The sequence below is a fragment of the Wolffia australiana genome, chromosome 2 (assembly GCF_029677425.1).
Source record: "Wolffia australiana isolate 7733 chromosome 2, ASM2967742v1".
NCBI classification, from domain to species: Eukaryota; Viridiplantae; Streptophyta; class Magnoliopsida; order Alismatales; family Araceae; genus Wolffia; species Wolffia australiana.
The window spans coordinates 20,935,382-20,961,463 of record NC_135836.1 but is presented as its reverse complement, the minus strand read 5'-3'; the positions used below and the strand labels follow the sequence as shown (position 1 = coordinate 20,961,463).

Sequence of the window (26,082 nt, the reverse complement as noted above, 5' to 3'; positions counted from 1 at the left end):
TGCTTGAATAAATGGACCAAAATAATCATATCTATCCCACTTTGAATTTATGGCTTTGATTTATGATCAACAAAGACTAAATATTTAATTTTTAATTCATAAAATTTAAATTGAATTGTGTTTATAAATGTATTAAAATATTATTATTTAATTTATTGGCTTAATTATTCATCCTCTCATTATGCCCCCTGTCCAAACCCTTGAGACAAGACAACCGTTGGTCATAGCGACGAACAAACAACCCCTCTGGCATTTATGGGACAACAATTCATCCGAATCCTTCATCTGGAGGGCTGAGACGGGATGAGAATTCATCCCCGAGGTGAAACATTGTCATGTCTAATCTGAGAACCTAATGTAGTAAATATATGTGTATTGTTAGTTGGTAAGAACGTCCTATGCATTTAAGAATTTTCCCATTCAGTTTTCATGATTAGGTAAAATATAGGACAGAAAAAGGGAAGAAGCACTTTTGGTTGTTCGAAGAAAATCCCTCTCATTGGCTTTAGCACATCCTATCCTTGAACTTCTTCATTTTTCTTTCACTATTGTCTACTTTATTCACATTCCTTCTTTTTTATATATGGGGGCTGTCATCTACACTGGAGGTATCATTTCATTATAACTGCCTTTAAGTTTCTGTCATCTTTGTGGGAAACCATGTTACTGAATCAGTTATTTGAGCCTTTCAAGCATGTGGATATTTATCGTTTTGGAAACCTGTTAGTTCATGATGTATAACTCACTTACAACCAACTTTGAAATCATAATTTATTAAAAAAAACACTCAGCATGAAATATTTACCCCCATCAAAATAATTTATATACTTTTGGGGGTTCTTGAATTTTGGGGATCAAAATCTTTATTCTCCCCTTAATTTTGGTTTTTTCAGTTTGATCCCTTCTAAACTCATACACAAGTATTCCATCTTGAGAAATCAAACCAAAGCCGATGATATAGTACCCAAATTCCCTTCTTCACCTTAACTTGATCTTTTTCTGGTCAATAATTTTGAGTCATAAATTTAAGGACCATTTGAACCATGCTGAAATAATCAAATGTTTATTAACCAGCCCAAAGTTAGCATGATCCAAATCCAACCTGGCCCTCTATACGGATAACCCTACCTAACCCCAAGTCCACCGTACCCTCAAACTTCCCTCTTCGTCTATTGGATAAGTGGGGAATATAATAAAAACCTTAAAAAGGGAAAATATATCTATAAAACAGGAATGGGCCACAGAGGAATGGCGAGGGAGAGAGACAGTCAGATTCTTGTTGCAAACACAAGGGACAATCAATTTCTAAAAATAATAATAATCTTCAATATTCAATTATAATAATTCCCATCATAATTTGCTTATCTTAATTACGTTCTAGTTAATGCCCAAATTTAGTTTAACTAAAACCAACACTATAAAACTATCCCCGAAAATTTTCATCAGTATATTTTTTATTACAAAATAGAGTACATATAACAGTACTTGTAAAGTTGTAATAATATTATTTTGTTAGCGGTTTTGCTAATTATATCAGTCTCAAACAAAAAACTAGCCCGGAAACTATAAAACTATTTAACTAGAAAATACAGTACATATAAATTGAAAAACCATATCAGTACTTATATTAGTATTATCGTGTTATAGTATTGATCGTTAAATCAGTTAGAGTTCGTCGCTGAAGAAATCAAACAGTAGAATAATCCGATAATTTCATCGGCGTCTATAAATACTCGAGTCTCGAGCAGTGTGAATCGAGATCATGGTTTGTAATCGCGCCGTCTCTTAGCATTCTCGCTGTGGATCGCTCGGGCTCATGGCGGGGAGCCGCGCGAGGGAAGAATCCGACAGTTTTCAACTGCAAGGATCGAAGGGAGTCGTAACGAAGAGGAATTTGGCCAGGCGATTCGTAGATCGTGCTCCATGGCTGCTGGATCGGCGAGGGAAGAGCAGATCCATCTTCTCTCGCGGCGGTGGTGGTGGTGTTGGAGGCGGGAAGAAGCCTTGGGCGATCGTTAGGGCGGTAATCTTGTTTATCTTGATCTTCTGTGCTGTCGGTGGCTTCGTTCTGTTGGCCGCGTTGCTGCACCGAGCGACGGATGGCGGTGGTGGCGGGAGCAGAAGATGGAGGGAAATGTTGGCTGGGGATGGTGGAACGACTTCGAAGTTTGGTGGAGGTTTGAGGTTCTTGCCGTCTGGGATGCTGCGGAGGTTTGATGAGCGTGGGGGGCTTGATAGGATTCGATCGGAGCCGAGATTGGCTGTGCGGCCTCCGAGGCTTGCTGTTGTAAGCGTAGCATTTTTTTTTGAATTGTTGTTTGGTTTCGTTAAAGTATTCACCTTTACGAGATTTGCTTCATTTTAGTGGCGCTTCCTTTCAAACGTACTTTTCCACCGATTTTATGTCTACCAAGTCGGTGATGGTTGTTTTTTTCCTAGTCTTGGCTGAATAATATTGCTACTTTTTGCTCATAGAATCATAGGGTGGACAATTGGTGTTAAAGAACGTGAAAAATTTTCAGTGCAAATGCTGCCTTTTTCAAGTTTCTATTAATCTTTACTGAATTCTCAGCTGTTTTATGCGTTATCCACATCAAACCATGACATATTTTCGCTTTAAAGTCTCTTAAAATTCAAGCAAGAAGCAGATCTTTGATAACATGCTTGTTTACTCGGCCTTATGCATAAACTCATTGTCTTTTGTGCGTTTAAAGCGTTATTTTATGTCGGGACGCTTTGGCAACGTATGGGAAAAATTGTGAAGCGAAAGTCAATATATAAATTATGTTAATAGTTTTTAATTTATGTTCCTTTGAATGGAACGCATCCTTTACTTGCTATTTAGTACATCTTGCAAAGTAGGATGGTGTTTTTCTTGGTTTGACTGAAACAACGAAATAGGATGTTGTTGTACTGGTCATTTCATCGTGAACATCCCACTTTTGGTTATGGTCTTCTTATGACATCCTATTTATGAAACTTAACGCTCTTTATGTGTATTCGATTCCATTAAGTTGAACCTCGTAGCATTGTTAAGTGACAAGCTTGGAGGGAACATTTATTCTCTAAATTTTCTGATTCATCTCTTATTCTTTTCCGATATCAAATAATTTAATGTCATTAAAATGCCAATTTGCTGTCGATATTTGATGCAGGTCCTTGGACGAATGGAAAAGGATTCATCATCTCTGTTGATGTTTACTTTGGTAAAATATCTTAGAGAGATTGGTTACCATATTACTGTGAGTATCACTACCTACTTTGCTATTTACTTAAAATAGAGTTTGTATAAATCTCCACGAAAAGCTAAAATAATCAGGTCAAACTCATAATTATCATTGAAAATACTAATTTAGCACTTTTCTCCGTAATAAAACACTATTATGCTCACTTTAATTGGGAATTAATTATGACTATGCAATCACAAAGAATTTTTTTGGGTGTTTCCTTTTCTCTCGACAGTTGACTTTATTTGTGATGGTTTTGGAGCATCTGAACTGATACTGAATATCTTAAACATTATTGTCTGTCCAATGGCTAGTTTGCGTACAAAGCAATAAGTTTTTTTTTTGAAATATAAGTAGAAAGGTTGACTTTTTTGCGTACAAACCAATAAGTAGAAAGTCAGTTGCTAGTTTCGCATGATTCAATAGGTCCTTTATTCGTCTCTAATGAATGGACCTGTCAGAGGAAAGATTGGGTTTTTTTTACTTCTTTTTTTTGAAAGATGACTACAAGGCTTTTTTTTTATCACCCGACGAAATTGTAAACACCCGTGGGCTGTTTTAATTCTTTCCTGGGGCTTGGCATTCGTGTTCAACTGTCTTTCAATTGAAAAACTCTATGACCAGTGTTAAGAACATGAATGCCCTGGCATATAGTTACATGAAAATTATATTCAATAGCACTCCAAGTGATTTATGAGAGAAAGAAATAAATACCTTTTCAAAAGATTTTTTTATGTATTTAGTCATGTCAAAGCGTTGGTAAGGTTTGAATGAAGAAGGAATTAGTTTCATTGCTCTGGGATATTTCCGTAACTATTAAATTGTCTTCCGTTTTGAGGATAAAATAGCTGTGTCATTGAGTAGTTCACCTGCAGTCTTGTTAAAATATGGTAAAAAAGGATTTCTTAGATCAAAAGGTAGAATCTGTTCTGCTCACGACCTTGGAAGGGTGGAAAGAGTGTTACGAGTCTTTCTCAAACCTACATAAGGTCTTTTTTTGTCTTTGAATTGACAAGGAAATATTATTCTGAGACCTTCAAAGTCTTGTTGTATTTTTTTCCCTGTTGGAAATATAGTTAAGAAAAAAAATTGGTCTTGGGCAGGTCTTTGCAGCAAAAGATGGAAAAGCTCGACCGCGTTGGGAACAAGTTGCGGGTCAAATTTCTATCTTGAGTCGTGACAACAACATTGATTGGTCTATGTATGTTTTATTATAAGTGTGAATTGTGTTGAATGCGGAAAAAAGAAGATAATGTACTCATAACGGGAAGCAAGTTTATTTTCGTTTTTTTTCACTATTACCTTAATCGTTTCTTCGCTTCCTTTTTCAGATTTGAAGGTCTTATATTGAGCTCCATCGAGGCTAGAATAGTCATGAACAGGTGCGTAATTTGGATAAATTCTTTTGTGTGTTCTGTAGCCTGCCAGGAACCAAAAGTAGCTTTGAAGGACAGACGTTTATTTTTAGGCATGAAACAACGAGTCATGTAAATTTATCTTTCCACGTAATGAGAAATGATGTGGCTTGTTAATCTTCTACTTAATATTAGACTTTGTTAAGTTATTCTTAGTTTTGATCAGGCCAAGAAGGGAAAACTGGACCATTTGGAGGCAAATGTTGTTAGCAAACATGAGTTTGAACAACATGTTTAAGTTCAAGGGCAAAAAGCTGGGTCAAGTTGTTAAGATACTGACGAATATCTCTTCCTGTATTGTACTAGAGTAGATCCGACGACGAATTTGATACAAGGAGAAAGCCGATCGGATAGATCAATGTTCAAAACCGTGATCTCAATCAATGGCAGTGATTTCGATAAAGAATTCAACGACCCAAGTGTTTGTGGGCAATAGAGGATCACAACGGAAGCAATATAGAACGAATGAAAGTTCACAGTAGTAGAGGGAGGAATCTCCCTGTGACGAGAGAGACATGCTGTCCAGATCGGTCCAGCACCCGCGCGAGGAGTATCTCCGGTCGCTCGGGAACTCTAACAACTTCTTGATCCCCTTCTCCTTGAACCTGCCATCTTATTTATTGCATCGCGTCCTCTTCTTTGGAGTAGCTCGATTTCCCGCTTTATTTTGAATCTTCTCGGACGAGTGGATCAGCTCGCGCGTGCCGTATTCCCGATCTTTCTTTTCTTCTTTTGGTAAGTCTTCAAGGGATGTTTATCACAAGTTCTGTTAAATTTATAAGTGGATCATCAGCTGTCCCATTTTTCCCCTTTTTCATTGTGATTCCAAAATTATTGCACTCCAGTGTCTCTGCAATGTTTGTTTTGAAAGTACATTTGTTGGTATTTTTCTTCGTGGGCCCCGCTAATTTTCACGTCTTTTTCATGTGAAACGTTATTGATGGTTTTCTATATCTGGCAGCCTTATGCATGAGCCTCTTGATGATGTGCCAGTAATATGGATAATTCATGATAGCACTCTTGGAGAGAGACTCTCTCTGTATAAAGAGATGGATTGGCAACTCATTATTTCCGACTGGAGAAAGGCTTTCAGCAGGGCAGATGTCGTGGTTTTCCCCGATTCATCTCTTCCTGTTAGTACGTTGCTCTTCATTCCTCTATATTTTCATGTCTCTGGGAACGTATTTTATAATTGGTTGTTTTCCGTTTTTATTTTTCTGCCAGGTGCTATACACTGCAGTTGATACAGGAAATTTTTTTCTGATTCCTGGGTCACCGTTTGACGTGTGGGTTGCTGAAACCTATGGAACATCACATTCAAAAGTTCAATTAAGAAGAGAGAATGGATTCCATGAACTTGATTGCGTGGTTTTAGTTGTTGGGAGTTCCTTTGTCTATGATAATGATACAAGGGACTATGATACCGCCATGCATTTTGTGGGGCCTACACTGTCAAAATTCGCTCAAGCAAAGAATATGGAGGGCTCATTTAAAGTGATAGTTTTGTCTGGAAAGTATACTGAAGTAGATAACAGTGCTTTTCAGGTTTGTCTCATTCTTAAATTTCTTAAATTTCTTGCTGAAGTTTGCAGCTCTCAATGTTCTAGTTTTAGCATGTATTCAACATGCTCAATTTTCATTATTAGGTTTAAATTAAAGCAGCATTGTTGGCATTTTTATCTAAAGGATTGGCTACAGGATAATATCTGCGATGCAGTTGGGCGTCCTTTGAAAAGTGTAGATCGTATGTCTTGATCCGCTCGTAGCAATTGTTTCAGAGACTCACATGGCCCAAAGCACCCCAATCTCTTACGCATTATCAACTTGAGATTATGTCAACAGTATTATCCTCTTTCGCTGTGAAAATTATCTGTTTCTAGTTATTCACTTAGCCCTGTGGGCCTGAAACCTGGGATTTTAAGAAGATTCCATTAGAAATAGCATTAAATGGTAGCATTTTCAAGTTCTCAAATAAATATTCAAACTTGTTGGTGCAGCGTGTTAAGGTTGAATGGCTTGTTATTTTGAAAATTTACTTATTTAAGCTTTTCACTGTACCGACACTGACAGATCACTCACTTCCAGATGATACTAATGTCCATATCAGAATAGTTTTGTCTTCACTCCCCAATTTTGATGTTATTCATCTTGGAAAGACATAAACAGTTGATCAGACTCGTGATGCAAATCACTGAACATCAAGAATGAGACGCTCCTATTTTGTGGAAAACAGTACTTACTCTTTAAGCTAGACTGAATCTCTCCTCATATTTGAACTTTTCTTCTTTTGGTTATCTGATAGTCATGCAAAACCAACGTTGCTTTTCACAGGTTAACTCCACATGGCATGAGTTGTCAAAACTCTTGTTCCTTTCAATACACTTGATGCTCTCTCTCTTTTCCTTTTTCTTCTTTGTTACACTGACTTGCTCATAGAAGGTTCGGTTGTGAATTCACAAGCAGGATTCGGATCTTGGATCACAATTTGGGTTTCCTAGAGGATGTGTAAAGCGCTGTGCCATGGATGGTGACGTGAACAGAGCTCTGATAATCGCAGATATTGTTGTTTATATTTCTTTCCTGGATGAGCAGACGTTTCCTTCTTTGTTAACAAGGGCCATGTCTTTTGGAGTCCTCGTCGTTGCTCCTGATCTGTCCACAATAAAGCGATACGTAAGTATAATGCATGATCCTATTCCAGTTTTTGTTTATGCACTCAGAAAAAAGTAAATTGCAAACGCACCAAATTTGTTCATTACTTAACAGGTCAGGAACAACATCGATGGGTTTATATTTCAATCACGAAATGCCAAATCATTTAGCGCTGCTTTTTCCCTTGCCACGGCAGAGTTATCTTCATCAAATCGTACTGTGGCTACTTCTGGGAAAAACTTATCAAAAAACATGCTATCAAATGACTGCATTATTGGCTACGCAAAGCTTCTTGAAAATGTGGTTCCATTTCCTTCTGACGTTTTGCTTCCTGAGCCGATTGATGAACTTCGATCTTACCACTGGGAGTGGGGTTTTTTACAAGAAGAATCTGAGAAAATGGAAAATGGAGATCATCACCTCATTTTAAATGTAGGGGGTGCTTCTGAATCGTCCAGCATCGTCTTTACTATTGAGGAAGAATTGACTGACGGTAATGTTTCTCAAGACACCTCGAATCAGAATGAAACAGCTGTTTCCGATTATCCGAGTAACTTAGACTGGGAAGACATCAGGGAAATGGAATTTTTAGAAGACATCGAGATGCTGGAAGCCGAGGAGGTGCGATTTATTTCATTTGATTTGATTTCAAATTATGTGGCGTTAGAACTTTTGGCTTATCTTTGTAATCATTTTTTTTGGACCGTGTAGCTTTTGGACAGGACAGAGAGGCCTTGGGAATCGTGGGAAGATGTATATAGCAGAACTCGAAAAGTGTCAAAGATGAAGGTGGGAAATGATGAACGAGAGGACGAAGAGCTTGAGAAGGTGGGTCAGCATGTTACTATTTATGAGATATACTCTGGCGCGGGTGCATGGCCATTTCTACACCATGGTGTCCTTTACCGCTCTGTGAGCCTTGTAAGTCTATGTAACCATCAACATTTCTTTGTCAATGGTTGATTGAGGGTCCATCCATTACTTTTTGCTTTGCCACTCGTCAAAACTTATGTGAAGTTTAATTTTTTGAAACTCTGGTCTCGTTATCCAATGTGTGAATTTTTTTGGGCCGCAAGTCAGATTTGTTGTTGGCTCAATGTGAATGGAGTAAACGAAGTGTTTATCAGTTGAATAAAATAGGCGACTTCCAATGAGATATCTGGGCCTACCACTGACGAAGGGAAGGATGACGAAAGCTGATTGGCAACCGGTCGTTGAGGTGGAAAGACGACTAGAGGGATGGCAAGCAAAAGTGTTATCAAGAGGGGGACGATAGGTGCTGCTGAGGTCAGTCTTATCATCCATTCCGATTTTCTATTTCTCAGTATTTAAGATGTCCATTGGAGTCGGGAAGAGAATAGAAGGCATGATGAGGCGCTTTCTATGGAGAGGATCTGGGCCAGAACAAAGAGGGGGCCTTGCGATGGTTGCATGGGATAAGGTATGTCGTCCCATAAAGATGGGAGGTCTGGGGGTCCTACACATGCAGAATATGAACACGACACTACTAACCAAATGGATGAAGAGAATTATGAATCCATGAGAGGATTTGATCATCAATTTATTGCATATCTATGGTAGGAGACTGAATTGGGACAGAAAGGCAGATCCGTATCATGGAGCATCGCCATTCTGGCAAGGGCTGAGACAGGTCTTTCCAAGAGTGCAAGGTTTTTTTCTGGCCAAGTTAGGCGACGGGGCGATATTCCAATATTGGAGAGATGCATGGTCACCACTGGGCAACTTTAGTGAGATATTCTCCCGACTGCATGCACTTACCCAGGATCAAAATGCCCACATGCGTGACTGCTGGGAGGGATCGTGTAACCCGATCATACATGGGGCCTTATTAGACCAGCGCGTGTATGAGTTCATAGATATGCATCAATCCCTACTCAAGTTACAACCAGAAGATGGGGAACGAGACAGTTGGGCGCGGACAAATGGCCCCTTCTCGGTCTAGAAGGCTTATACGATGATCCGGGAGGGGCAAGATGAAGACACGGCATTAGGCAGCGCATGCAGGTCCATATGGCGCCAAAAAATCCCATTCAAGGTGAGGTTTTTTGGGTGGCTGCTAGCAAGGTAAAGATTAATGACAAGAGTCTTTCGCAAAAGGCTATATCCAGATACTTCGTCGCAATGCGTGCTATGCTTGAATGGTGAAGAAGATTACAACCATCTTTTCTTTGAAGGCTCCTTTGGTCACATGGTTTGGGCCAGCCAGATACTCTCAAGGATGAAGGTGACATCTAAACTGGCTTTTTGGGACTCGGCACAAAATTGCGAGGGAAGAGGAAACAAGGAAGGCGGTCGATGATACGTTCTTTTCCAGAACGTATCAAAGGCGTCACCCAAAGCGTCAACGCTAAGAAGCGTCATCCATCAACGTCAACGTTCGAGGGCCTATATATACAAACCAGATCAAGCGAGTAGGTCAAGAAATCATCATCGGACTTAAGCAGCGGAAGCTGAGGCTGGGGGGGAGACCTCTTCCTACCAAAACAAAGGGAAGAGAGGGAGCTACAATGCCCTCTTCATCTATCTTCGTAGTTATTGTTTCTCCTTCTTTCGGATCATCTTCTCACATTTGGTTCGGCCACGTTTGGGAATACCGTTTTATTTTCTGGAAATCCATTGTTGATACGTCGGCATCAATTGGTATCAGAGCAAACATCACTGGGCACTTGTGGAGCTAAGGAAAGATTTGGGAGTTTAGAATCGCCGCGACGACCAAGGCCATCTTCTATTGTGGTGAACGAAAAAGGATGTACCATTGAGCTCGTCACGTACAACATAAGCCATGGACCTTCCTCTGGAGAAGGGTAAGGACACTAAGCCCGAGCAACCCGACACAGCAGCAGTTCTATCTCTTATATTGCAACAATTGAAGACTATGAATATCAAGTTCGAAGGACTTGCACCAGGAGTTTCGGGGTCAGCAACAGACGCACAAGCACGATATGGGCGAATCCCGACTAATTCATGTATTACTCCAGAAAGGAAATCGGAATTCCGAAAGGGGGATCTCCCGTATTTCAATGGGAATCACGCTCAGACATGGCTCAACTGTGTTGAACGTTTCTTCAAGGTACATCAAATTCGAGATCCAGAAAAATTACATTTGGTTTCGCTACATATGGAGGGGCAGGTGCAAGGTTGGTTTATTTATACCGAAGAAAACTTTGGGTTCAAGACCTGGATGGTTTTTCGGCATCATTTTGAAACGCCGATATGAGTTTTCCTCGAAGTCATTTTGTGAGCGACTCATGAATCTTCGCCAAACGGGATCAGTCTCGGCTTATAGAGCAGAGTATGAGGACTTGGCTGCATTTCTATCTCATTTACCATCCGATGTGCATGAGACAGCCTATCTCCAAGGACTAAAGCCCGAGGTTTGAATTGAATTGAATAAATACAAGCCTTATGGAATTCAAGAAATAATGGACTATTCTATTGAAGCCGAGAGCAATCTCCAGGTTCTGGACAGCAAATCCATGGGACGGGCACATGCAGCACCCCAATCCGAATTACCATTCCAGGCAGGGATCTGCACCAGGGTAAGGAATGAAAAACCCGAATGGGATTCAGCCCACTAGGGTCATGGCTCAACCCACAACTGCGGAGAATGAGATTGGACAAAACAAAAGAAGACTCACCAGACTATCAGCCGAAGAAATTATGCAAAGGAAGGAAAAAGGGTTGTGCTATAATTGTAGTGAAGTTTACACGCCGGGACATAAGTGTCAGAAAAAATTGAGCATTTACATGCTACAAGAGGAAGAGGAAGAGGAAGTTCTACCACTAACTGAAGACGATTTTCTGCAGTTAAATGCAAACCCTGTCGAAAGTGGGGAACTAAGGGCCATTCAACCCGCAGGTAATGGGTTGCGCCCATAAGTACATGGAACCTTGAGATTATGGGGTCATATCAACCAGCATAAAATACCTTGAGATTACGGTTCTAATAGACGGTGGAGCCTCTTATAGTTTCATATGTCCAAGGTTAATCCAGAGGTTAAAGATTCCAGTTCGAACTTACAAGTTTATGGCAATTACATTGGGAGATGGCACTCAGCGACATACGTCGGGAATTTGCATAAATGTTCCTATCAATCTTCAAGGATTCACTTTTGAGCACAACCTAATTCCGTTTGTATTGGGAAGTGTGGATGTGGTGTTGGGGGCCTCTTGGCTGCGAACTTTGGGGTGGTTCCATTGTAACTATCAACATCTGACCATGAAGATTCTGATACAAGACCAAATCATAACCATCAAGGCTGTAATGCTTTTTGGTTTGACTAATGCTCCGGCCACATTCCAATCGCTGATGAATGAGATATTCAAGCCTTATTTGAGGAGATTTGTAATAGTATTTTTTGATGACATTATGATTTACAGCATCGACGATAGTCAACATGAGCAGCATTTGAAGCTGGCTTTTGCAACCTTAGCTGAGAATCAACTATTGGTAAATCTGCAAAAATGTCAATTTGGTCGTCAACATATTGAGTATTTGGGACACGGAATTTCTTCCAATGGAGTGTCAACTGATCCTTCCAAGATTGAAGCGGTCCAAAAATGGAAAGTCCGCACAAATATTAAACAGCTACGAGGGTTTTTGGGTTTAGCTGGATATTATCGCAGATTTGTCAAAAATTATGCTTCCATTGCTCAATCAATGACAGTACTCTTAAAGAAAAATTCCTTTCAATAAACTGAGGATGCTGAAAAATCTTTCAAGGACCTCAAGCAAGCTCTCTCTTCAGCACCAGTATTACGATTACCCAACTTTGCCTTACCCTTCAGAGTTGAAACAGATGCCTCCAATTATGCAGTTGGGGCAGTGCTATTGCAAGAATCCCAGCCTACTGCTTATTTCAGTAAACTGTTACTCCTTCGTGCTCAAGAAAAATCGGCCTATGAGAGGGAACTGATTGCTGTGGTGTGGGCCATACAAAAGTGGAAGCACTATCTTATGTTTCAAAAGTTTTATATTCACACAGATCAATTCAGTTTGAAATTCTTGTCTGATCAAAGGGAGATTCCTTTACATTATCATAAATGGTTATCTAAATTTGTGGGATTCAATTTCGAAATCAGGTACAAACCGGGAAAGAGAAACGTGGTGGCTGATGCTTTATCCAGGGGCCCATTGGAAGTTGAGAATGCAACACATTGTTCACTCTCTGTTCTTCATTGGTTAGACAAACCCACCATTGAAAAAGAAACAGCAGCTGACACCCGATTGTCGTCTATCAAAAGAGCCGTATTGGAAGACCCTTCATCTCATCCTTCTTACTCAGTACAGCGGGGCTTGCTTCTCTACAAATCAAGAATTGTTATTCCTCCATCCTCCTCGCTTATCCCAGTGATCTTACAGGAATTTCATGATTCCAAAATAGGAGGTCATGGGGGCTATCATCGCACTTACAAAAGAATCAATCAACAAAGATTCTGGACGAGAATGCGGAAAACTATCAAGCTTTATGTCAATCAGTGCCCTGTATGTCAGACGCACAAAGCTTCCACATTAGCTCCGCCTGGGTTATTACAACCTCTTCCGATCCCTAATCAGGTATGGGAAGATATCACAATGGATTTTGTAGAAGGCTTGCTGACTTCAGAAGGGTATGACACAATTATGGTTATTGTGGATCAACTCACAAAGTATGCTCATTATATCGCTTTAAAACATCCATTTAATGCCAAGGTGGTCGCGGATGCATTTTCCAAGGGAATAGTACGCTTACATGGGACCCCCAGCTCTATCGTTTCTGACCGTGGGAGTATTTTTACAAGTCAATTCTGGAAGGAGTTACATCGCTTACAAGGCACTCAAGTTAAGCTCATCCTATCACCCTGAAACAGATGGCCAGACGGAAGTGACCAATAGAGGCCTGGAATGCTATCTACGGTGTTTTACTTCTGAGAATCCCAGAAAATGGCACAAATGGCTGCATTGGGCTGAATATAACTACAATACTTCCTACCATTCAGGAACTAAGATGTCTCTGTTGTGGAAGGGAAGAGGAAGATAATGACATCCACATAACTGAGTACATAGGTGGGTATGTATACCCTAAGAGAGAGAAGAATAGATGGGCTAATGGGCTTATAGAATAGGGCCCATTAGCCCATAGTAGCTAGTCTCTCACTAACACCCCCCCGCAAGCGAAGTATGGATATCTTCCATGCCGAGCTTGGAGACGGCACGTTGAAGAAGTGGGCGGGAGAGGCACTTAGTGAGGACGTCCGCTGCCTGGTCGGCGGAGGCAACAAAATCAAGGTCAAAGATCCCTTCGTCGACTCGCTCCTTGAAGAAGTAGCGGTTGGGCGGCCTGACGGTGAACCTCCCGGGGAGAATGCATAAACTGACTGAGCAAGTTGACGGCGAAGGCGATGTCAGGCCGAGTGTGCGTCAAGTAGAGGAGTTTCCCCACCAGTTGCTGATACCGGTGGGAATTCGTCAGTGGTGAATCCTCCCCTTTGCCCAACTTGACGTTGGGATCAATGGGAGTGCTCACCGGCGCACAATCGGTCATCCCAGTCAGTGCTAGTAAGTCGACGGTGTATTTCTGCTGTGAGACGAAGATCCCACGAGGAGAGTAGGCCACCTCGAGACCAAGGAAGTAGTGAAGAAGGCCGAGGGCCTTGATCTCAAACTCCTTAGCCAAGGCGGCGCTCAGGCGGACAGCTTCAGCAGCATCGGACCCCGTGATGAGGATGTCGTCGACGTACACGGCAAGAATGGAGATCCCGGTCGGGCTGTGACGGAAGAAGAGGGAGGCATCTCCATTACTTTGAGTGTACCCTTCGGTCTTCAGAACGGAGGAGAACCGCCCAAACCACATGCGCGGAGACTGCTTGAGTCCATAGAGAGACTTCCGCAGGCGACACACGTGACCGGGGGCGTCGAGAGAATAGCACGGCGGCTGCTGCATGTACACCTCTTCCGTCAGATCGCCATGCAAGAAGGCATTCTTGACGTCGAACTGGCGGATGGTCCAGTGGAAATGGGCCGCAAGCGCCAAAAGAAGACGGACAGTCTCCATCTTCGCCACTGGTGAGAACGTCTCGAAGTAGTCTACGCCATAGGACTGAGTGAACCCCCGAGCCGCAAGCCGAGACTTGAGGCGTTCGAGAGTCCCGTCCGCATGATGCTTCTTGGCGTGGATCCACTTGCAGTCCACAGCCCTCTTGCCAGGGGGAAGTGGAACGACGTCCCACGTGTGGTTCTTGAGGAGAGACTGCATCTCCTCATCCATCGCCGCTTTCCCAGAAGGAGAGGCGAGAGCATCGGCTAAGCGACGAGGAACGGGATCGGACTCGATGCGGGAAAGAAATAACCGGTAGGGAGGACTCAACCGGTCAAAGGAGATAAAATGAGAGAGAGGTAGAGGGCGGCCTTAGTGCATTGACGGACCCCTTTCCGTAGAGCAATAGGCCATCCCAACTGATCGTCACCATCGACAGAGGGAGGAGCGGAAGCAAGGGGGAACTCCCCGGGAGGAGCAGGAGACAACACACCGGATGAGGAGGATATGTCGGCGGTAGGAGGGGAAGATGAGTTGGATGGAGACGAGGGCTGGTCACGAACAGGTGACAGGGGCGACTCACCGGGAGGGGACGAGGATGGTGAACCGGAGACCAATGGGAGAGGAGGAGTCGCCAAGGGGGGAGGGGCAGGAAACGAAGACGAAGTGGAGGACACGTCCAAGGACCCCGCAGGGGGAACTGAGGAAGAGGAGGCAAGGGGAGAGAGATCATGGAGGGAGGAGGGTGGTGTGGTGGTGGTAGACTCCACGATCAGACGGGGCCCCAAGGGGGGGGCCGAAGGAGCCTCATCCAGCGGAAGGCGTGATGAGGTAGAACAGTCCCCAAAGTAGGGTTCATGCTCGGCAAAGGTGACGTTTGCCGAGATGAAGAAACGCCGAGAGGGCGGATGGTAACACCGATACCCTTTTTGGAGGGAAGAGTAACCACGAACACGCACCTGAGGGCACGAGCATCAAGCTTTGTGCGTGTCGGAGAAGAGTCATGGACGTAGGCCGTGCAGCCGAAGATACGAGGCAAGAGCCCCGTCCCAAGGGAAGCGTCCGGGAAGGCCGCAGTCATCCGGTCCAAGGGGCTAGAGAACTCCAAGAGCGGGGTGGGGATACAGTTAACGAGATGAGTACTCGTCAAAACCGCATCGCCCCAAAAACGCCTAGGCGCCTTCGAGTCCAACAGCAACGTGCGCGCTGTCGAGGTAACATAGCCGATCCGCCGCTCAGCCATGCCATTCTGCTCGGGGGTGGCCACACAGGAGGACTCGTGGAGAATGCCCCGGTCGGCAAAGAAAGAGTCGAGGTCAGCGTTGAAGAAGTCCCGAGCATTGTCGGACCTAAAACGCTGGATGCCGCGACCGAACTGCGTCTGGAGCATGGTGCAAAAATGTCGAACATTCTGCGCAACCTCCGACTTCGCAGTCAGAAGGTAAACCCACGTATAGCGGGTAGCTTCGTCCACAAAGAGTAGGAAGTAGCGGTGCCCCTTCAGACTGGGCTGTGGGGCCGGCCCCCAAACATCACTGTGGACTCGGAACAGCGGGGTCGTAGTGTGAGGCGGAGAGGAAGCAAAAGAGGATCTACGATGCTTGGCTAACTGACAAGGTTCACAAAGCATAGTCTTAAGGTCCACGCCCAAACACAACGAGGGAAAAAGACGCTGTAAAGTGGAGAAAGGTGGGTGTCCAAGGCGCTGATGCTCCATCAGAAGACGACCCCGACACTGCTCAGCCGAAGAGGGTAGAGTCCGGTGCACCATGAAGCACTGGGAGCGGCCTCCGTCATCCAGCAGCAGCAGTCCATTCTCCCGCCTAATCGGTGTAGTCCGGCCCACCTTGTCAGACAGAAACATACCGTCAGGCCTGAGGTGGAATGAACAGGAGACGGCATCAACTAAACGCTGCGGAGACATAAGAACTGCCCGCAGGTCGGGAACATGCAGGACGTTGTGGACCACACCAAGACCGTCCACATAGACTGCCCCGATGCCAGCCACACGAAGACGTCCACCCCCTGCCGTGAGAACAGTACGGCCAACCTGATGCCGCTCGTAGGACACAAATCGGGCATTACTCGGGGTCATATGTTCGGTGGCCCCCGAGTCAAGGACCCAAGTAGTATCGGAGATGACAGGAGAGTGAAAAGCCGTATGACCACAATACCATTCATCGGAAGGGGAAGGGGTGGAAGACGCACCAAAACCACCGAAGTAAGCCGTGGATGGATTCTGCAGGGCTGCCATCTGGTCACGAAGTCGGGCCAAATCTGCCTGGAGCTGATCCATGGTCACTGAGGAGGCGCTGGCGGAGGATGAGTCAGACTGGGCCACCATGGCCTTGCCTTCGGCGGCCTCTTTCTTCTTTCTCCAATCATTTAGGCGCTTCTTGCACTTGTTTTTCCCGTGGCCCGGTTTGCCGCAGTATGAGCAAACCGCCGTCCCAGCTGGTGGAGCAGCGGATGTGGGCGTAGGGAGGATCGCCGGGGGCTTGCCGCCGGAAGAAAGTGCAGACGCGGTGGGGGTAGAAAGCAGTGCGGTCGACTCGCCCGGAGGACCGGAGGAGGGAGTCCCATGGAGGAGAAAGTGACTTTCCTCCTCTTGGAGCTCCTTCACCAATTCCTCAAGAGCAGGTGGGCCTTCTTTGCGGTGCAAAGCACGACGACGGATGTCATCATACTCGCGGTTCAGGCCGCTGAGGAAGCCCATGATCCGCAGGAGGAGCACATTCTGGTACGTCTTCGATGTCGGGTCGTCGGGTGGAAGATAATAGTCCACCTCATCCCACATCTTCTTGTGGGCAAGTGCATATTCAGAGATGGTCAGCGCCCTGACGGAGATTGCTGGCCTGACATGCAAGAGCATAAAGGCGCCACCAGTCGTTGTCCCGGCCACAGAAGGAGCGCGCTGATCCCAGAATCCTTTGACCGCTTTCTGATGCGGAAACCGGTCGCGAAGTCGGGAGCCAGGGTGTGCGATACAGCCAGCCGAGGACGAACTGTTCCTCAACGCCCCACGCCGCATGGTGTGGGTGGTCGATTGTAAGGGCTCTTCAGTGCAGTGCTTGAAGAGCTGACGTGCCTTTAGGGCGGTTTCGACAAAGCGCATCCACTGAAGGAGATTCGGGCCCGTAGGAGTGTCACCTCCGGGACCGATGGGGAGCGGGTGGGCCACCTTGTAGGACAAGGGCCTCGGCGAAGGCACTCTCAGTGAACGGCATGTTGGTTTCGGTGGCGGCGTGCGGCGGCGGTTGGCTGCGGCTGGCGGCTGCGGCGCAGGCGCGCTGCGGCTAGGGCTGCGGCGCGTGCGCGCGGCGGCTGGCGGCTGCGGATGGCGCGCGGCGCGCTGGAGGCTGGCGGCTGGCGCGCGCGCGGCGGCTAGCGGCGGCGCGGCGCTGCGGCTGGAGCTGCGCGGCGCGCGGCGACTGGCGGCTGCGGCTGGAGCTGCGGCGCGCGCGCGCGCGGCGGGGGGCTGCGGCGCAGGCGCTCGGCGGCTAGGGCTGCGGCGCGTGCGCGCGGCGGCGGGCGGCTGCGGCGGGGGCGCTGCGGCTAGGGCTGCGGCGCGCGCGGGCGGCTGGCGGCTGGCGCGGCGCGGCGCTGCGGCTGGGGCTGCGGCGCGGCGCGCTGCGGCTGGAGCTGCGCGCGGCGTGCGCGCGGCTGGCGGCTGCGGCGTGGCGCGCTGCGGCTGGAGCTGCGCGCATGCGCGGCGGCGGCGGCTGCGGCGCGCAGGCGCTGCGGCTAGGGCTGCGCGCGTCTGGCGGCTGCGGGCTGCGCGCGTGCGCGCGGCTGCGGGCTGCTGCGCGTGCGCGCGGCGGCGGCGGCTGCTGCTGCTGCAAGAGCGGCAACGGCGATGTGCGGGCGATGTCAAACCCTAGGTGAGGAGCTCTGGAGCTCTGATACCATGTTGTGGAAGGGAAGAGGAAGATAATGACATCCACATAACTGAGTACATAGGTGGGTATGTATACCCTAAGAGAGAGAAGAATAGATGGGCTAATGGGCTTATAGAATAGGGCCCATTAGCCCATAGTAGCTAGTCTCTCACTAACAGTCTCCTTTCCAAGCTTTGTACGGGCGTCAACCACTGGCAATGATCCGATATGGGTCTCCATCCACACCTTTCGACTCTCTGGATAAACTTCTAAGTGAACGTGACTCCACATTGCGCTCTCTCAAGCTGCATCTCAGTAAATTTCGCCGGGATGAGCAATTTACATAGGGTGAAATGGTGTTACTTAAGATTAGACCTTATCGTATGAAGTCTTTGGCCTGACAACCTTTCGAAAAACTATGTCCCAAGTACTTTGGGCCCTAGAAAATTCTACGTAGAATAGGACAGGTGGCATACAAACTGGATCTCCCGAAAGAAGCCAACATCCACCCTGTCTTTCATGCATAATTGCTAAAACGGGCTTTGGGATCTTTTGTTAAGCCTCAACCCCTTCCTGCATTTCTTACACAGGATTGGGAGTGGCAGGTCTATCCGGAGGCGGTACTCAAAGCGAGATCTACGTCAGCGTGACCCAAAGTGTTGTTTCGTTGGAAGAACATGACGGAAGCAGAATATACCTGGGAGTCGGCATCACAACTACGCAGATCTTTTCCATCCTTTCAACTTGAGGACAAGTTGGCTGCACTAGGAGGGAGCAATGATACGTTCTTTTCCAGAATGTATCAAAGGCGTCACCCAAAGCGTCAACGCTAAGAAGCGTCATCCATCAACGTCAACGTACGAGGGCCTATATATACAAACCAGATCAAGCGAGTAGGTCAAGAAATCATCATCGAACTTAAGCAGCGGAAGCTGAGGCTGGGCGGGAGACCTCTTCCTACCAGAACAAAGGGGAGAGAGGGAGCTACATTCCCCTCTTCATCTATCTTCGTAGTTATTGTTTCTCCTTCTTTCGGATCATCTTCTCACATTTGGTTCGGCCACGTTTGGGAAATACAATTCCGTTTTATTTTCTGGAAATCCATTGTTGATACGTCGGTATCAGCCGAGCACTAGCGGTGTTGTGGGCCATCAGGTTGCATAGAAACGAGGTGTTGTTCAGAGGAAGAAGGGCTTCTATAGTTGGAGCTATACATGAAGCGGAAGGACTTAAGGCAACATGGTCCTCGCGAGCAATGGGAGGTGAAGGGAGATTTTGAAGATGATTGAAACGAGGGTGAAGGGCCTGTAAGGTCCTGATGGGAGGTTTAACGATTCGTCAGGTGTTCATCCCTTGTTATAGTTGAAAAAAAAAGTCCAGAATGAAAGCTCAGTCCAGAATGAAAGCCATAAAAAAAAATCAGTTGAATAAAATACGGAGTAAATAAAGTGTTGCTGGACTCGGTGCTCCTTGATGTGGAGAACTGTATATCCTACAGGTTCAGTAAGAAGTAAAGGAGGGAAAAGAGGCTGGGCTGGCCGGGCATGTAATTTTCACGGACATATATATTAATTTTAGTTTTGGGTGATCACTGATTTTGGCTGATCTTCCCTCTTTTCTTTCAAAAAGAAAATATGGATTAATCACCAATTCCGGGTGATATTTCCCTTCTCTTTCAGAAAAAAATAAATCCATTGATTAAAACAAGGAAAGATGATCAAAGATGGTTTATACTGTGCCAGACAATATAAAAAATCAGTTATTATGATAACACTTTTGTGCTTGTGTTATGTAAAAATTCCTTGAGGCATGTGGGGTAATTTGAATCGAACATCAGGATCCTCTAGTTTAATATGGCATTTAGATAACAGCGCTTGGTTCTTCTTTAAACACGAGCTTCTCTTTCATTGCGTGCTGGTCTGTAATGAGCAGATATTTAAATGAAACCAGCCACAATGAACAACTAGAAAATCCGTACACTACAGTGTCCCTTCAAGTAGAATAAAGATTTTTGAAATATTTTAAAAATTATTTGTTTTATTATTCTCTAGCCCATATCACGTCACTCATCTATCAGTAACCAACTAAGTTTAATAGCTGTGTTGGTGCGTTATTGACTCGTTTACTCTTTTTATGATCGACAGTCAACTGAGGCTGAAGGATCAAGGATGGGCGACGTTCGAGCTGTACTCCGTCTCCCATTGCTGAATATCACATATTACAGGGATATTCTTTGTGAATATGGTGGCATATTGGCCATTGCAAACAAGTTGAACAGCATTCATAAGACACCATGGATTGGGTTCCACTCATGGCATGCCGTGGGAAGAAAGGTGTTTGACCTCACTAGATTGCTCACTTTAAATAATCAATTTATTTCGTTTTGCTGTAAGTAGTGTCATCTTCATTATTAATCAGGCAGATTTAGTTTCTCATCTTCGCTTTATTGTTTAATGCCGGCTTTTTCTGCATATAATGTTATTGTAGGTTTCGTTAACTCTCGTCGCGGAGAGATCGCTGGAGCAGATTTTGCGCAAGGAAGCCAATGGAGATGTATTTTATTTCTGGGCCACAACAGATATGGGGAGTAGGAACACTAATGGGAAAAATGTCTATGACTTTTGGTCGATCTGCGATACTTTGAATAACGGGCATTGCAGGTTCCTCTTCAATTTTTTCCTTTATAAATTTCACTTAAATTTTAGCTCTTAAAATTTAATTATTCAGGAATCTTCTGGGAATTTGAATTTACCCCCTCGATGTCCGGGACTTTTTTATTTTTCACTTAATCTTTTGTTCTGTTCTTATTTTTTCTTTTTTGACAGGGACATGTTTCAAGGCGCATTCAGGACAATGTACTGCATACCGAGCGGCGTTCCTTCCCTGCCTCCAATGCCAGATGGCAGATACTGGTCTGCCCTCCACAGCTGGGTCATGTCGACACCATCGTTTCTAGAGTTTGTTATGTTTTCTCGGTATTTCTCTCCCATCTTTGCATCTCTTCATATTCATCATCGTATTATCTACATATTTCTCTTGTTTCACTATTTCAAACACCTGATGACTAATTATTATTCACCTGATAAACAAATCACTTGATAGGATATTTCTGGAGTCATTGGATAGCTTGAATAATAAAGCATGCCTTCTTGGTTCATCAAGGCTGGAGGTCTGGCCATCTCTTTTAATGTTTCAATCGTGATGAATAAGGTGAGTAAAATCCTAATGATGCTATCTTTATCTCTCTAAACAGAAGAAGCATTGCTACTGTCGGCTGATGGAGCTGCTAGTCAACGTGTGGGTTTATCACAGCGGAAGGAAGATGGTATATATCAATCCTCAGTCCGGGGAGCTCAAAGAGCAACAACCCGTTGACCTACGAAGGGGATTAATGTGGACTGGCTATTTCAATTCAACCCTTTTGAGGAGCATGGAAGAAGATCTGGCAGAGGCGACAGAGGATAGAATTTACCCTAGAAAAGGATTTTTATGGCCTTTAACCGGAGAAGTTTTTTGTCAACTGATTCTGGAGAAGGAGAAAGAATTGAGGTATAGGCTGAAAAGAGAAAAGAATAGAAAAGACAAAGAGAAGCAGCTTGAGAGGAAGAGGATTGGCCGGATTCAGAAGCCCCTCGGGTAGGTCGCTTCTTTCACTCTGCTAATCATTTTTTTCAGAAATCATTGGTTAGCAATAAATCAACGTAAGTTGTGTCGTGTCCTAAGTGAATATAAACTGTGCTAAGGAAGATTGGCTAAATGTGTAATTGACTTGCCAGAATAGTTTTACATGACTTAATGAGGATGGAAGAAGATTTATCTTACCTTATTTGTCTTCGTCTTATTCTATCTTCAAGCTCATTGTCGCCACTTCAACCAGATCAATGTCTTGGGAGAATTTTATTTATTGACAAATCAAGAAGGTTATTCAATGGGTTCTTCATGGTTGTCATGGGTGATGGAACGGAGTCTGGTGTCCTAACTTATGATCCAATTCTTCAAATATTTAGAATGTCAAAACGTTTAATGTTTTTGCCCATGGATAGATATTCCAAGATGAATTTCGTATGTTATGGTTTGAGCATTCACCAATTATAAAATACTAATTCCCCTTGACATTTGATTGAAAGAACATAGAAGATAATGATCATGCGTTAAAAAATAATATGTTTTTCGTCTGAAAACGGTCAAATCACTTAAGTTGGATAATGCAACTGAAGCGCTATCGAGTATCTTTTTTATCTCAGGAACAAAGTAATTTAATGTCCCTTGTTGCGTCAGCCATGTTCAAATGAATTTTGATTCGTTGGAAAAATTTACTGCCTCACAATAGCGTACTTTTTTCATTCATGTATACTCAAGCTTACTCTCCCTCCACAATACCCAAATGTTTCTCTGATGGGTATCTTCAATATATTTAAAATTGTTTATCTCAACCATGCATCTTGATCCAGATTTTTAATATGTATGCCTTAGAGAATAACAGTAGAGCTAAAGATATTCTCGAAGGAGTGGTAATTCAACTTCTACAGGTCTCGATATTTATTCGTAGACTTGGGGTTGAAATAATTTCTCACAGGCATTTATCGTATCATATTATATATTGTATCTTTAAACGATTTTAATCGATTGATTAGAAGTCTTTTTTATCCTGAGACGATATTCTTCTCATATGATGTCTTCTAAATGCGAATGATTTAGTGAATTGAATATTATTCGATGTATTCATTTTTCTTAAATATGGGGCAGTCGCGAGTAAAGTTTTGGGTTGTGAGAATACTCTAGCCAAACTGAAATATCTTTTATACATTGAATCCTTTTTTTTTTAAAATCGAGATAAAATGTATGTTATCCTTATTTGTATATACTTTTTTACAAACTCGGGAAAAAATGCAGATCTATCAGTTCATAACTGATATCTAGATTTTGGTGCGCAGATGATATGACCTAAGCTATATCCGAAGTATATATTCATTGGAAATGTGTACACATTCCCAGGCAACATTTTGAAAATTTAAATTTCAAATTTTTTTAGATCATGATTTGAAATGTTAGATAAAATTTTGTTAGATCATGATTTGAAATGTTTCTAAATTATATACTGCACGCCGATGTAAGAACTCGGAATTTATCCAACATTTACTTTCATTAAAATAAAGTCCCACAGAAGTAAGACCCACTCAAGGCTTCCATACCATAGAAACATGTTGTGTGAAACTACATGTATGAAACGAATTGTATGGCTGATGGCCAAACTAATTCTTTGGTTAAATCAACTCGGAACAATCTATACATAGTTAAGATGATTAACTTAACAATTATGATAATTTAAAATAAATCTTTACTTGTCTTGTCTTGGGGAGTATCAGCTGAAACATTGGCTATCTTCCAAATAATGTAGACAGAAAGTCAAAACATATACGATTCTTGCACATGCTAAACTATTTCACGGGGTGTGAAAGATCTGAATAATATAAAATGTGTGAACAACTAGCCGAACCTGCTTTAAATATGTTGACTGGTGGGTGACTATTATCCATGAATAGGTATCTTCTTTATAATAAAGGCATGATACATATGCCAACGATTCCTCCAAAACATAGTAAACATCTACGCCTTAAGCAAGACGCCTCGTCTTCTCTTTTTCTTGCTCTCGGCTCCTTCTGCTTCTCTCCTGGCGGAGAATCTATCTCTCTCTCTATCTCTCTCTCTCTCTCTCTCGCTCTTTCTATCTCTCTCTCTTTCTATCTCTCTCTCTCTCTCATTTATCTCTTTCTCTCTCTCACTCTCATTTATCTCTCTGTCTCTCATTTATCTCTCTCTCACTCTCATTTATCTCTCTCTCTCTCTCTCATTTATCTCTCTCACACTCTCATTTATCTCTCTCCCTCACTCTCATTTATATCTCTCTCTCACTCTCATTTATCTCTCTCCCTCTCACTCTCATTTATCTCTCTCTCTCACTCTCATTTATATCTCTCTCTCACTCTCATTTATCTCTCTCCCTCTCACTCTCATTTATCTCTCTCTCTCACTCTCATTTATCTCTCTCTCTCACTCTCATTTATCTCTCTCCCTCTCACTCATTTATCTCTCTCTCTCACTCTCATTTATCTCTCTCTCTCTCACACTATCATTTATCTCTCTCTCATTCTCATTTATCTCTCTCTCTCACTCTCATTTATCTCTCTCTCACTCTCATGTCTCTCTCTCTCTCACTCTCATTTCTCCCTCTCTCACTCTCATTTATCCCTCTCTCACTCTCATTTATCTCTCTCTCACTCTCATTTCTCTCTCTCTCTCTCATTTCTCTCTCTCTCTCCCTCTCGTTTATCTCTCTTTCCCTCTCTCTCTCTCTCACTCTCATTTATCTCTCCCTCTCTCACTCTCATTTATCTCTCTCTCACTATCATTTATCTCTCTCTCATTCTCATTTATCTCTCTCTCATTTATCTTTCTCCCTCTCACTCTCATTTATCTCTCTCTCTCACTCTCATTTATCTCTCTCTCACCCTCATGTCTCTCTCTCTCTCACTCTCATTTATCCCTCTCTCACTCTCATTTCTCTCTCTCTCTCTCTCTCTCTCTCTCTCATTTCTCTCTCTCTCTCTCCCTCTCTTTTATCTCTCTCTTTCCCTCTCTCTCTCACTCTCATTTATCTCTCCCTCTCTCACTCTCATTTATCTCTCCCTCTCTCACTCTCATTTATCTCTCTCTCACTCTCATTTATCTCTCTCTCATTCTCATTTATCTCTCTCTCTCATTTATCTTTCTCCCTCTCACTCTCATTTATCTCTCTCTCACTCTCATTTATCCCTCTCTCACTCTCTTTTTCTCTTCTTTTCCCTCTCATTTATCTCTCTCTCACTCTCTCTCTCTTTTACTCTTCTTTTCCCTCTCTTTATCTCTTCTTTTCCCTCTCTCATTTATCTCCCTCTCTCTCACTCTCTCTTTATCTCTTGTTTTCCCTCTCTTATTTCTCTTTCTCTCTCTTTATCTCTTCTTTTCCCTCTCTCATTTATCTCTCTCTCTCACTCTCTCTTTATCTCTTCTTTTCCCTCTCTCATTTATCTCGCTCTCTCACTCTCTCTTTATCTCTTCTTTTCCCTCTCTCATTTATCTCGCTCTCTCACTCACTCTCTCTCACTCTCTCTTTATCTCTTCTTTTCCCTCATTTATCTCGCTCTCTCACTCACTTACTCTCTCTCTCTCTCTTTATCTCTTCTTTTCCCTCATTTATCTCGCTCTCTCACTCACTCACTCACTCTCTCTCTCTTTTTCTCATCTTTTCCCTTATTAATTCTCTCTCTTTATCTCTATTTTTCTCATCTTTTCCCTTATTAGTTCTCTCTCTCTCTCTCTTTATCTCTCTTTTTCTCTCATTTTCCCTTATTATCTCTCTCTCTTTTTTCCCTTATCATCTGTCTCTCTCTTGTTCTCCCTTATTATCTCTTTCTCTCTTGTTCCCCCTTATTATCTCTCTCTCCCTCTTGTTTTCCATTATTTTCTCTCGCTCTTCTTTTCCCTTATTATCTCTCTCTCTCTCTCTCTCGTGTTTTCCCTTATTTTCTATAGCTCTTGTTCTCCCTTATTATATCTCTCTCCCTCTTGTTTTCCCTTATTTTCTCTCGCTCTTGTTTTCCCTTATTCTCTCTCTCTCTCGTGTTTTCCCTTATTTCTATAGCTCTTGTTCTCCCTTATTATATCTCACTCCCTCTTATTTTCCCTTATTTTCTCTCGCTCTTGTTTTCCTTTATTATCTCTCTCTCTCTCTCTCTCTCTCTCTCTCTCTCTCTCTCCTTCCCTCTGTCTTACACACAACAGAATAGAGGAAAGGCAGTTCATCTCCGAATATGATAAAGGAAACAAGGCCAAA

The 26,082-nt window shown here is 43.7% G+C and overlaps 1 protein-coding gene across 2 annotated transcripts; it reads left to right on the top strand.

The window, feature by feature from the left end:
- The first annotated feature begins 1,721 nt into the window (after positions 1-1,721).
- On the top strand, positions 1,722-22,030 carry LOC144700044 (uncharacterized). Of its 2 annotated transcripts, XM_078571425.1 has the most exons (14): positions 1,735-2,287; positions 3,156-3,242; positions 4,331-4,428; positions 4,559-4,609; positions 5,604-5,775; positions 5,867-6,187; positions 7,106-7,315; positions 7,409-7,915; positions 8,006-8,215; positions 20,354-20,542; positions 20,697-20,869; positions 21,035-21,184; positions 21,312-21,378; positions 21,463-22,030. In XM_078571425.1, exons 1-14 carry the CDS (start codon positions 1,817-1,819, stop codon positions 21,847-21,849), a joined length of 3,093 nt encoding a protein of 1,030 aa, XP_078427551.1. In that variant the 5' UTR covers positions 1,735-1,816; the 3' UTR covers positions 21,850-22,030. The 2 variants fall into 2 exon arrangements, 1 of the variants encoding a protein (XP_078427551.1); XR_013580663.1 differs by lacking the exons at positions 21,312-21,378; positions 21,463-22,030 and having other exon boundaries at positions 1,722-2,287; positions 20,354-20,597; positions 21,035-21,172.
- Positions 22,031-26,082: the final 4,052 nt, after the last annotated feature.

Bases quoted from the DNA above. Each gene is read 5' to 3' on its own strand.
- LOC144700044 (XM_078571425.1), top strand. From the start codon at position 1,817: ATGGCGGGGAGCCGCGCGAGGGAAGAATCCGACAGTTTTCAACTGCAA. The intron at 2,288-3,155 runs GTAAGCGTAGCA...TATTTGATGCAG, and splicing joins GGCCTCCGAGGCTTGCTGTT to GTCCTTGGACGAATGGAAAA. The intron at 21,185-21,311 runs GTATTTCTCTCC...ATCACTTGATAG, and splicing joins GAGTTTGTTATGTTTTCTCG to GATATTTCTGGAGTCATTGG.